The sequence below is a fragment of the Scyliorhinus canicula genome, chromosome 16, assembly GCF_902713615.1.
Source record: "Scyliorhinus canicula chromosome 16, sScyCan1.1, whole genome shotgun sequence".
Lineage (NCBI taxonomy): Eukaryota > Metazoa > Chordata > Chondrichthyes > Carcharhiniformes > Scyliorhinidae > Scyliorhinus > Scyliorhinus canicula.
In genome coordinates, this window is record NC_052161.1 from 40746739 (window position 1) to 40760831 (window position 14093).

Consider the following 14093-nt stretch of genomic DNA (forward strand, 5'->3'; position numbering starts at 1 on the left):
ACTTGTGTCCTTCCCTGACAGCCTATGTTCCCAACTTCTGCACTTCAATTCTTGTCTGACAGCATTGTATTTACCCTTCCCCCAATTATAAACCTTGCCCTGTTGCTCGCACCTATCCCTCTCCATTACTAAAGTGAAAGTCAGAGAATTGTGGTCACTACCTCCAAAATGCTCCCCCACTAACAAATCTATCACCTGCCCTGGTTCATTACCAAGTACTAAATCCAATATGGCCTCCCCTCTGGTCGGACAATCTACATACTGTGTTAGAAAAGCTTCCTGGACACACTGCACAAACACTACCCCATCCAAACTATTTGATCTAAAGAGTTTCCACTCAATGTTTGGGAAGTTGAAGTCGCCCATGACTACTACCCTGTGACTTCTGCACCTTTCCAGAATCTGTTTCCCAATCTGTTCCTCCACATCTCTGCTGCTATTGGGGGGCCTATAGAACACTCCCAACAAGGTGACTGCTCCTTTCCTATTTCTAACTTCAACCCATATTACCTCAGTAGGCAGATCCCCCTCGAACTGCCTTTCTGCAGCTGTTATACTATCTCTAATTAACAATGCCACCCCCCCACCTCTTTTACCATCCTCCCTAATCTTGTTGAAACATCTATAACCAGGGACCTCCAACAACCATTTCTGCCCCTCTTCTATCCAAGTTTCCGTGATGGCCACCACATCGTAGTCCCAAGTACCGATCCATGCATTAAGTTCACCCACCTTATTCCTGATGCTTCTTGCATTAAAGTATACACACTTCAACCCATCTCCTTGCCTGCAAGTACTCTCCTTTGTCATTGTTACCTTCCCCACTGCATCACTACGTGCTTTGGCGTCCTGACTATCGTCTACCTTAGTTGCTGGACTACAGATCCGGTTCCCATTCCCCTGCCAAATTAGTTTAAACCCTCCCGAAGAGTACTAGAAAACCTCCCCCCCAGGATATTGGTGCCCCTCTGGTTCAGATGCAACCCGTCCTGCTTGTACAGGTCCCACCTTCCCCAGAATGCGCTCCAATTATCCAAATACCTGAAGCCCTCCCTCCTACACCATTCCTGCAGCCACGTGTTCAACTGCACTCTCTCCCTATTCCTAGCCTCGCTATCACGTGGCACCGGCAACAAACCAGAGATGACAACTCTGTCTGTCCTGGCCCTTAACTTCCAGCCTAACTCCCTAAACTTGTTTATTACCTCCACACCCTTTTTCCTACCTACATCGTTGGTACCAATGTGCACCACGACTTCTGGCTGCTCACCCTCCCCCTTCAGGATCCTGAAGACACGATCAGAGACATCCCTGGCCCTGGCACCCGGGAGGCAACATACCTTTCGGGAGTCTCGCTCGCGACCACAGAATCTCCTATCTATTCCCCTAACCATTGAATCTCCTATTACTATTGCTTTTCTATGCTCCCCCCTTCCCTTCTGAGCCCCAGAGCCAGACTCAGTGCCAGAGACCTGGCCGCTGGGGCCTTACCCCGGTAGGTCATCCCCCCCAACAGCATCCAAAACGGTATACTTGTTTTGAAGGGGAATGGCCACGAGGGATCCCTGCACTGTCTGCCTGTTAGTTTTCTTTCCCCTGACTGTAACCCAGCTACTCTTGTCCAGTATCTTTGGTGTGGCTACCTCCCTGTAACTCTTCTCTATGACCCCCTCTGCCTCCCGGATGATCCGAAGTTCATCCAGCTCCAGCTCCAGTACCTTAACACGGTCTCTGAGGAGCTGGAGTTGGGTGCACTTCCCGCAGGTATAGTCAGCGGGGACACCAGTGGTATCCCTCACCACCCACATCCTACAGGAGGAGCATGCAACTGCCCTAGCCTCCATCCCCTCTTACTTTACAGAATTAGCTGCCCTGTGGACCAACTGGACCTCCGCCCTCCGACTCTGCTCCCAGTCAGCTGTACTCTAAACTCCTGGTTCCCTTCACGCTCTTTGATAAATATAGGAAATTAAATGTAAGGAGCACCTTACTCCCTCCTCACCTAACTCCCTCAGTCACCAAACTCTCACTGTAGCACTCAAATGCCACAAGCTCAGCACTCCCTCAGTCACCAAACTCTCACTGTAGCACTCAAATGCCACAAGCTCAGCACTCAGTGCAAACAAAGTCTGCACTGTATCTAGCCCCTATTTATACTGTGACTCTAGCTTCTAAAAACTGGCCTAATGCAATTAACTAATTAACAAGCTCCAGCTGCAAGTAAGTCCAAGTAGAACCTTGTTTAAAGCTGATTCAAAATTCACCTTCTTATAGACCAAACAGCAACTTTTAAGTTAATTAACTAAATAAAAGAAATACTAGACTTTAAATAACCCTTTTACTCCCTCAGTCACCAAACTCTCACTGTAGCACTCAAATGCCACAAGCTCAGCACTCAGTGCAAACTGAGTAGAGTGGATGTGGTTATTTGGACTTTCAGAAGACTTTCGGCAAGGTCCTACGTAAGAGATTATAGGGTAAACTGAAACGATTGGGATTGGGGATGGTGTATTGAGATGGATAGAAAACTGGTTGGCAGATTGAAAACAAAAGAGTAGGAATAAACGGGTCTTTTTCCAAGTGGCAGGCAGTGCCACAGGGATCGGTGCCAGGGCCCCAGCTATTCACACTGCTTTAGTGTGATTTGGACAAGTTGAGTGAATGGACAAATGCATGACAGAATAATGTGGATAAATATGAGGTTATCTACTTTGGTGGCAAAAAAATAAGACAGATTATTATCTGAATTGCAATAGATTGCGAGAGGGGAATGTGTAACGCGACCTGGGTGTCCTTGTACACCAGTTGTTGCTGCAGGTGCAGCAGGCAGTGAAGCAAGCATGACCTGCCTAAGTTATACATGACCTAAGTGAGACCACACATGAAGTACTGTGTGTAGTTTTGGCCTCCTTATCTGACGAAGGATGTTCTTGCTGTCGAGGAAGTGCATAGAAGGTTTATCAGACTGATTCCTGGGATGAGAAGAGGTTGAAAGCAAATTACTGCGGATGCTGGAATCTGAAACGAAAGGGAAAATGCTGGAAAATCTCAGCATGTCTGGCAGCATCTGTAGGAAGAGAAAAGAGCTAAAGTTTTGAGTCCGATGACTCTTTGTCAAAGCTAACAGACAGAGAGAGTGGGAAATATTTATACTGTGGAGTGAGAATGAAAGATGAGTCATAGCCACAGAAACCCAGGGAAACCGGGTGCTAATGGCCACAGATACCAAGGGGAAAGAGTGCAAATGGCAGTCCCCAGAGAGGACAACAGATGTGAAAGGTCAAACAGCAAGGAGACTAACATCAGAGGATGAACTGTAGGTGTGGGGGGAGAGGAAGGGGGAAGCAAAGAGGAGAAAGGTGCAGGAAAGAAAAAAATGGTGTTTGACCATTGACATGAAAAGGCTGTTTGATCTTTCACATCTTTTGTCCTCTCTGGGGACTGCCATTAGCACTCTTTCCCCTTGGTAACTGTGGCCATTAGCACCCGGTTTCCCTGGGTTTCTGTGGCTATGACTCATCTTTCATTCTCACTCCACAGTATAAATAATTCCCACTCTTTCTGTCTGTTAGCTTTGACAAAGAGTAATCGGACTCGAAACGTTAGCTCTTTTCTCTCCCTACAGATGCTGCCAGAATTGATGAGAAGAGGTTGCGTTTATTAGAATTATATTTGCTGGAGCTTAGAAGAGTGAGGGGGGAATCTCATAGAAACGTGTAAAATTCTTAACAGGACTAGACAGCGTAGATTCAGGAAGGATATTCCTGATGGCGGGGGGTGTACAGAACCAGAGATCACAGTCTAAGGATATGACGTAAACCATTTAGGACTGAGATGAGAAATTTCTTCTGTCAAGAGAGTGGTTATCCTCTGGAATTCTCTACCAAAAAATGCAACTGAGGCTAAAACATTGCGTGTTTTCAAGGAAATAGATATAGCTCTCGAGGCTAAAGGGATTAAAGGATATGGGATAAAGCGGGAACAGGTTACTGAATTGGATGATCAGTCATGATCATAATGAATGGTGGAGCAGGCTCGAAGGGCTGAATGTTTCTGTAGATTGTCCAAATCTCTGAAACATATAGGAACACAAGGGGCATTGCTCAACCCAACCTCGACTCATCCCAAGAAGCAGTATAGTAAACCTTCACTGCACTCCCTCCACAGCAAAAACATCCTTCCTCAGATAAGGAGGCCAAAACTACATGCAATATTTCAGGTGTGGTCTCACTTCGGCATGTATAATTTTGGCCTTACACCTGGGTTTGAGATCTGATCCTCAAATACTCTTTTCCTCAATCAGCCTAAAGCCGAGTTGACAGATTGGAGGCGATGATGAATGTCATTGTTTACTTCTGACCTCATTGTGAGAACCTTACAAGATATGGAAAATTACCCACATTTTCCAGGTTCCTGGCCTCAGTCTCAAATCGATAAGGGGAGGTGTTGTGTTGGGGATTCTGTTGGAAGAGTGCCACATTTTTCAGTGTGTTTACCAAAAGGCCCACTTTCTACATGCTTTGGAGAAGGAGTTGAAAATATTGCACATGGCTCAACATCTTTCAAAGTCCTCTCAATTTAAGAATGATTCCTGTAGCCCAAGTCACTCTGCTATTTCAGAAAGGCAACAGAAGGCAACCAGGGAATTATAGACCAGTTAGCCTAAAATATGTTGTCTACAAATTCCTATAATTTGTAAATAATGATTGAACACCATGAAGGTTTTCAGCTGATCAGAGGCAGCCAGAATAGATCATGCCAGACGAATTGAATTGTATTTCTTTTGAAGAAGTGACTGTAATAGTTGATGGGGGAATTTCTACGGCTATTATTTCTGTAGAGCAAAATTGAATATAGACAATGGGAATCTCTGGATTGGATTTGTTTATTGTCATGTGTCCCGATGTACAGTGAAAAGTATTTTTCTGCATGCAGCTCAAACAGATCATTTAGTACATGAAATGAAAATGCGTAATAGGGTAACGCAAGGTACACAATGTAAATGCCTAGACACCGGCATCGGGTGAAGCATGCAGGAGTATAGTATGAATCTGATCTATCCATAAGAGCGTTGTTTAGGAGTCTGGTAACAGCGGGGAAGAAGCTGTTTTTGAATCTGTTCATGCGTGTTCTCAGACTTTTGTATCTCTAAGCCATTGGAATAAGTTGGAAGAGGGGGTAAGCCAGGTGGGAGGGGTATTTGATTATGCTGCCTGCCTTCCCAAGGAGAACCCAGCATCACTTACCTTCGGGAAGGCCCACTGTGTGAAGTGCCAATCAGGCAGTTTAGTGACCAGCAACAGACCTTCCCAGGTTGAGATCCTGTTCCAGAGAGCTACTGGCCAATCAGAGGCCAGCAGCTCTGCATTGCTTTACCAGCACCACAGGGAGACGGTGATTTCTACCAAAAATGCGCCCATCCAAGGCCCAGGAACGCCATGGGACCTAGGCCACAGGTGACTGATGGTAGAAGAAAACGTTGCAGAGTGGGTGGTGCTGGGGGAATGATGCATAGAAACATGGAAGATAGGAGCAGTAGGAGGCCTTTTGGTCCTTTGAGCCTGCTCCACTATCACAATCATGGCTGATCATCCAAATCAAAGCCTAATCCTGCTTTCTCCCCATGACCTTTGATCCCATTCACCTCAAGTGCTACATCTAGTCGCCTCTTGAATACGGTCAATGTTTAGCATCAACTACTTCCTGTGGTAATGAATTCCACAGGCTCACCACTCTTTGGGTGAAGAAATGATTCCTCACCTCTGTCCGAAATGGTTTTCCCTGAATCTCAGACTGTGACCCCTGGTTCTGGACCCACCCATCATTGGGAACATCTTCCCTGCATCTACCCTGTCTAGTCCTGTTAGAATTTTATAAGTTTCTGTGAGATCCCCCTCATTCTTCTGAACTCCAGCGAGAATAATCCCAACCTAGTCAATCTCTCCTCAAATGACAGTCCCGCCATCCCTGAAATCAGCCTGGTAAACCTTTGCTGCACTTCCTCGAGAGCAAGAACATCCTTCCTCAGAAAAGGAGGCCAAAATCGCAAACAATATTATAGGTGTGGCCTCACCAAGGCCCTGTATACTTGCAACAATACATCCCTGTTCCTGTACTCGAAACCTCTTGCAATGAAGGCCAACATCCCATTAGCCTTCTTTACCACCTGCTGCACCTACATGCTTACCTTCAGTGACTGGTGCACAAGGACACCCAGGTCCCGCTGCACACTTTCCTCTCCCAATTGATAACCATTCAGGTAGTAATCTGCCTTCCTATTTTGGCTTCCAAAGTGAATAACCTCACACTTATCCAAATGATACAGCATCGGCCATTGATTTGCCCACTCACCCAACCTGTCCAAATCATGCTGTAGGATCCCTGCATCCTCGTCACAGTTCACCCTCCGACCTAACTTGGTATCATCTGAAAACTTTGTGATGCTACAGGGCAGCACGGTGGCCTAGTGGTTACACAGCTGCCTCACGGGGCTGAGGTCCCAGGTTCGATCCCGGCTCTGGGTCACTGTCCATGTGGAGTTTGCACATTCTCCCCGTGTCTGCATGGGTTTCGCCCCCACAACCCAAAAATGTGCAGAGTAGGTGGATTGGCCACACTAAATTGCCCCTTAATTGGAAAAAATAATTGGGTAATCTAAATTTATTTTTAAAAACTTTGTGATGTTACACTTTGTTCCCTCATCCAAATCATTAATATATATTGTGAATAGCCGGGATCCCAGAACCGATCCCTGTGGCACCCCACTAGTTACTGCCTGCCAATTTGAAAAAGACCCATTAACTCCTACTCTTTGTTTCCTCTCTGCCAATCAGTTTTCTATCCACCTCAATACACTTTCCCCCAATCCCATGCGCTTTAATCTTGCACAATAATCTCTCATGTGGGACTTTGTCAAACACCTTCTGAAAGTCCAAATATACCACATCGACTGACTCCCCCTTGTCAACTGTACTAGTTACATCTTCAAAGAATTCCAACAGATTTGGCAAGCTTGATTTCCCCTTATAAATCCATGATGACTGGTCCTGCCACTACTTTCCAAATGTTCTGCTATAAAGTCCTTGATAATGGATTCAAACATGTTCCCCACTACCGATGTTACGCTTACTGGTCTATAATTCCCTGTTTCCTCTCTACCTCCCTTTTTGAATATTGGAGTGACATTAGCTACCCTCCAATCTGCAAGGACTGTTTCAGAGTTTATAGAATCCCAGAAGATGACCGCCAATGCGTCCACTATTTCCAGAGCCACCTCCTTAAGCACTCTGGGAGCAAGGCCAGTTGTGATGGCTCTCAGAAAGCCCCTCCTCATCAGACGATGCCCCCTTTGGAAGCAACCCAACAGGGTTTGATTTTTAGGCTTCCCACATGGTGAGAATGCAAGGAGCAGTGAGCATTAATTGCCCACTTAAAGGGCCTCAATTGGCGATAGCATGGGAAGGGTGTTCAGAAATTTTCTCCTCACAGACCTTAATCAGTGTGGCGACAGGAGTGGGAGGGGTCTCCACCTGCCACCCTCCTGCCCAATTAAATTCTCCCTCCTGTCTCTTCCCCCCTCCTGTCTCTCCCCCCCCCCCCCCCAATCCCCCCACCACCACCACCCCTACCCCCACCCCCACCCTGCACTGCTTTGGATGCGGATGCGGCCATTAAATTCCACCCATGGACAAGAAGATATATTTTTAAAATCTCCAAAAGATATTTATTAGTTAAAGATAAAGCTCATGGAATTGAATTTAATGACCATAAAAATATCAAGAACAGGAACAGAAAATAATAAAAAAAAAGGTAATGGAATGCCAACTTTGATATCTGGGGAAATAGAATTCAAGGTGATAGAAATTGTGCTCCAGGTGGGGGTAATTGTGACGGGGGTGCAGTGTAGGTTTACTAGAATAACATCTGGACTGCACAAATTTAATTACACAGTGTAATTATACAATCTAAAATTGTAGTCCATGGAATTTAGAAGGCCAATGCATGTTTTAGAACATAGAACAGCACAGAACAGGCCCTTCGGCCCTCGATGTTGTGCCGAGCCATGATCACCCCACTCAAACCCATGTATCCACCCTACACCCGTAACCCAACAACCCCCCACCCCTTAACCTTACTTTTTAGGACACTACGGGCAATTTAGCATGGCCAATCCACCTAACCCACACATCTTTGGACTGTGGGAGGAAACCGGAGCACCCGGAGGAAACCCACGCACACACGGGGAGGACGTGCAGACTCCACACAGACAGTGACCCAGCCGGGAATCGAACCTGGGACCCTGGAGCTGTGAAGCATTTATGCTAACCACCATGCTACCGTGCTGCCCGTGATCAAAGTTTTCAAGATATTAAGAGAAAATAGGGTCAATTGAGAGAAACTATTTTGACTGGATTGGGGAGGCTAGGTATAGAAACAATTCTCGAAAAATTAGAGCCTGATCCTTCAGAAATGAAATTAGGAAATTTCTGCACAAAGAGTGATGAAAAATTGGAACTCGCTTCTGCAAGTAGCAATTGATCCTAGATTTATTATCAATTTTAGAAGTAAGATTGCTAGATTTATGTTAACCAAAGGTAAGGGATGTGGGGCAAAGGTGAATATGTGGAATTAGGTCACAGGTCAGCCAGAGACTCAGTGAATGATGGAACATATTTTAGCGGCTAAATGGTCTACTCTTGTTCTAATGTTTAAGGAGACAAGAATGCTACCCACTGAATCATGGCTGAAACATATGAGTATCAACAGCTCCCTTTATCAATGCCATAGTCCTGAATGCAAAAGTAGGGTTGTGCTATTTTACTAAATTTGACAGGTTATTCTGAACCATAGAAATACATGCACATCCGTGATCATTATTTGTAGGAAGCAACAGTCTTTTTGCACCATTGGAAGGAGAAGAAACAGAGACATGATTGAGACTGGGAGGAGATGGCTCTTAAGAGGCAAAGAGCAGGTTTCTGCATCGACAGATGCCAAAATCGGGAAAGGGCAATTGGGTGAAAAATTGGTTTTGGCGCCAAAATCGTGGCAATCGCCGGGTTCACGCCAAATTGCAATTCTCCAGTGCTTCGACAGCGGCATCAATGCATTCTGCGCGCACGGTAAACACTGTTCTCGTATCATTAGCGGGCCTGACCCAGTACTCTCAGGGGCCTGCGCAATTCTCATCTCTGCCAAGGCAAGTTCCCGACGGCGAGGTTAACTTGTGCTTTGAAAAATCGTGAAACAGGTGCCGTGGCTAAGAATGCCCTCCAAAGGAGATAATGGCCAGAATTTTTCGGATGGTGGAGGTATCCTTCCTACCATCTGACAGCAGATGAAATGAAAATCGCTTATTGTCACAAGTCGGCTTCAAATGAAGTTACTGTGAAAAGCCCCTCGTCGCCACATTCCGGCGCCTGTTCCAGGAGGCTGGTACGGAATTGAACCGTGCTGCTGGCCTGCCTTGGTCTGCTTTAAAAGCAGCGATTTAGCCCTGTGCTAAACCAGCGGATATACCCGGGAGCATGCCCCACCGCAGGGAGCTACACGCCAATCAAATTGGCTCTCTCGCCCAGAAGCTGCAATGGACAGGACTGGGGCTACAAGCAGTCCCTGTAGTCTAGGACCAGATTTGTTTTAGGGGTCTAAGGACGAGAATGGCAGGGGACGGACAGGAGGGAGTGGGAGAGAGGCAAAGGGGGAGGAACTACCTGCAGGAGCCAGACACTTTTATTATAAGGAGGCTTGATGGAGGCGACTCCCTCCAACACCATACTGCCTGAAGCCTGAGTAGAGTCACTTTTCAGGCTTCTCCGTCCACCTGAACCCCTCCTGCCAGCCTACAAATTGAGATGGAATGGGAATTGGCCACTAAGTGGTCATTAATTGGTCAATTAATGGCCTCAATTGGAATAGTGGCAGTGTCGGGCCTCGGCCTCACTCATCCCATGGAAAAATTGAGATCGGGGTGGGCGAAAACACAGTGGGGAGGCTATCGGAAACATTTTACACCCACCCTCCACTTACAAACCTGCCGACAGGGGAATGTAAAATTCTGCCCAGTGGTGATTTCCCCAATCAAGACCATCGGCTTCTTGATCATGTATGTCACCTCCACCTTCAAGAACAGTGTGTGGAGTTGGTACCAGGGTGGCAATGGAAAGGTGACAGGGTGGCACTGCCAAGGACCAGGGCGCGAGGTGGGCCATGGCCATAAAATGAGGGCGGAGGTGGGGATTAAAGTGTAAGGCAGGTAAGTCGGGGCCTCAGATAGGTTGAGGGGGCTGATGGGTGGGGGTCCTGGAAGGGAGGGGGTGCTGCATGGAGGCTCAGGGAGCCGGTAGAGGGGGACCCGATAAAGGGTTGTCCTCACTTGGTGTGTGTGGGGTAGTGTCTATGTGAGCAGGGGGTGGGGGGGGGGGGGGTGCTGATGTAGGTGTGGGAGACCCACAAGCTCACTTAGAGATCAGGGCACCCTTTCAAAATGGTGGCCCGAGCTCCCCAGTGCTAAATAAAATTCCACGTTTGTGTCAAACCGGTGAGAAACTCCCCAGGGCCCAAAAAAGTGACTAAGTGTCATTGAATAACGATGGGGGAACTCGCTGGCAGAGCCGGTGGGAAACTCCCTGGAAAACCCACCACAAATGAACTTAGAAATGTTTTGGGAGAATCGGGCCCTGGATTTGTACAATGCTTGAAGTTGTCCCTTTTTTAGAGGAGTTTCCTGCTTAATTTTTTTATCATGCATGATGCACCCTTCAAAGTTGCATGAAGAGATGAATATGACTACCTTCACCTTGCTTCGATTTTCAATTATTATCTTCCTTATTGCAAATAGTGCAAGAGTTCCAAGTGACTGCAATGATTCAAGCAACAAATTCCCTTCCTAAAATTTGCATTTCCTGGAATGTCTTCAACCCCAAATAGAATCACCCTTATTTGGTGCATTGACAGCATCATGACTTCAAGTTCCTCAGTGATAAATCTTTTGCTCACATGAATGTTTATGATTGCTTAAGTTTTTATTGTCTTAAAAATGATGGTAATAGGGTAGCACAGTGGTTAGCCCTGTTGCCTCATGGCGCCGAGGACCCTGGTCCGATCCCGGCCCCAAGTCACGGTCCGTGTGGAGTTCACACATTCCCACCGTGTCTGTGTGGATCTCACTCCCACAAGCCAATGATGTGCCGGTCGATGGATTTGCCATGCTAAATTTTCCCTTAATTGGAAACAAAAGAATTGGCCACTTTAAATTTTAAATAAAGGTGGTAATAGATCAAGGAACTTCTAAATTCTTCATTCAATTGTTAACAACAACAATTTCCATTTCTATGGCATTTTTTAAATAAAAAATTCCAATTTAGTGTCGCCAACCAACCTACCCTGTACATCTTTTGGTGGTGTGATCCACCCAGACACTGGGTGAATGTGCAAATGCCGGCATCAAACCTGGATCCTCGGCATCATGAGGCAGCACTGCACCACCATACCCTCCTTTCTTTGGTATTTTTAATGTAACAAACATCCCAAAACAGGTGTGTTACAGAACAAAATGTGACCAAGCCACCAGAGATATTAGGACAGATAATCCAAAGCTTGGCCAAAGAGGTAGATTTTACAAAGTATCTTCAAAGAGCAGAGAGGTAGTTGGGCAGAAATGTTTAGGTTAAGCTCTACAACTTCTCCATGCTATATGACACTATTATCACTGATTATATTGGGCCGAGTCATAATGAATAGAAATAGACAAAATGTGCTAAAGGTAATGAAATTTAATATATCGCAAGATGCCAAATATTGAAGTGGAACTGACTCGAGTGCATTTCACTACCAGATGTCTGCCTTTTATGCATCTCAGTGGATTAACATAATCAGAACCCATTGGATGTGTACTGTAGTTATACAACCAATTGCAAAGATTTAACATACAAATCCAAGTGTGACCCAGTTAGATGGAGGACAAAGGTGTGCTAAGTCATTAACAGTAAAGAAGCAAATCATTTCAGAAGTCATTTATTGTTTATTTTACCAAGTGAATAAGCTTAAAATAAAGAATTCTGTTGAGTGTGGTCTCTCTGTTTATGTGTCTGATCTGCTTTAAAAGGTGATGATTCCATTAATGCTTTGCAAAAGAAAACACACATTAGTTTTGCTTAAAGTGCATCTATACTGGGCAGCCACTACCTGTGTGCCCTTACAATTAGCATATATAATGCAGTAAGGTTAATAGAATGTTGCTGTTCTACTGTGAATAAACACAGCAATGCACTAATAGGTTGTAAAAATGGTCCGAGTCAGGCAGTAGATCAATAGTAAAATAAGTTCAGAAAACATAAATTGACAGATTAACTTTCAACTTATATCTATTTATGTCAGCTATGTAAAACTGTTCTATTGCCTTTATTTCTTGTTTTATTAATTGCTAGTGATCAAGAAGGAGATTGTTATGCATGCCACATTTTGGGTGGTAATGTCCAAGTTGCATGGCAATGTACCTGGGAGAGTACCCCAAAGTTGCGCTGGGGATCCTCCCCCCTCCCAAGATGTTCCCAGGAGAGGATTGCATGACAATTCCCTGGAAGTTCAAACTTTAGGCAGTTGCGCTTCATTGACAACCATCCAAAAATATGATTTAAACCGCAATGAACGGATGGTTCTGACTGTCATGCAGCAATTTTAACCCAGAAAAGGTTAGAAGAATTAAAATCACTTCTAGCCTCTGGATAACTATTGTACTGACCTGCCCCAACCTCACCACTGGATTGCTACCCCACCCCTCCGTTACCTATCCAACACCTAGCCTGCCAATCCCCCTGCACCTCCCACAGGACTCTCCCCACCCACCCCCTCCCCACCCACTATCCTCCATGACCCATCCCCGCAGGTTCTACCCACTTACATCATGCACTTACTTTCTTCCTGGCCTGTCAAAAGTGGCAGAGTCTTTAAACTTACTTGGTTTATGGCAACTAATGCCATAAACAAGGGTGGCATGTGCTCCTCCCCGCCAACGGACAGAAGACCATGGGAACCATCTGTGCTACACATATTTCACCCGGCCTTAATCGTAAGGTCAAGTGAGATAGAAGGAGCTGGATTCCAAGGTAAGTAACTATGAGCGGAGTGCCAATCCAATTCAGTTGGCACTTTACCAGAAGTTACGGGCCAAATTATAAATTGCTTACTTTTATGCAGTTGTAGTATTTTCTTTCTTGACAAAATATGTAATTGTTTCCCTTTATGAGCTATTTTTTCCTTTAAGGTCAACACAAAATCAAATTCATCCCAGAAATGGTGGGCCCTATCCTGGAGATGACTCTCATTCCAGAAACTGAACTGAGAAAAGCCACAATTGCAATATTCTTTGATATGATGCAATGTGAATTTCATTCAACAAGAAGTTTCCAGATGGTAAGTGAATTTGAGATTATGTTGAAATCCATTTGACTGTGACTTAATTTAATTAAATGTTTGTAATTAAACTCGCAATGCAAATAAATATTTATTCCCACAAATAAATATAGGCCAAAATCTTATTTTTACCTGGATCATCAGAGATTGGGCATAAGATGGAGCTGCACTTCAGGACCCTATGAAGCCCGAACATAGCACATGTTTGGAAATTTCCCAGGAAATTTAAACTTCCGATGGGCTGATTTCAGCTTCTTGGGGCCTTCCACAAAACTCTTCAATGCTGAGCTTAGTGTTGGAAACTTGGGCCAAATACATGCGCCTTACCTGCCCAATTATGGTGGAAATATTACCCTGGTTAATACCTGGTCTAACTCCGAGATTACCCAGTGTAAGTGAACTGAGCCACTCACCCACTCCCTAACCTTGTGAAAGATCTGTACCTTTAAAAAACCTACCTATAAACAGCAGCTACTGTGGTGAAAAGGGGCATGTCTTGTGTTTAGTACAAAGAACATACAGTGCAGAAGAAGGCCATTCAGCCCATCGAGTCTGCACCGACCCACTTAAGACCTCAGTCCCACCCTATCCCCATTACCCAATAACCCCTCCTAACCTTTTTGGACACTAAGGGCAATTTAGCATGGCCAATCCACCTAACCTGGACTGTGGGAGGAAAC

The 14093-nt window shown here is 45.3% G+C and overlaps 1 protein-coding gene across 1 annotated transcript in view; it reads left to right on the top strand.

Moving 5' to 3' along the window:
• Window positions 1-14093, top strand: part of dock1 (dedicator of cytokinesis 1) — a 763650-nt gene that overhangs the window by 599103 nt on the left and 150454 nt on the right. The window contains 1 exon segment of the mRNA XM_038821673.1: window positions 13265-13413. Coding sequence (XP_038677601.1) covers window positions 13265-13413 — 149 coding nt within the window.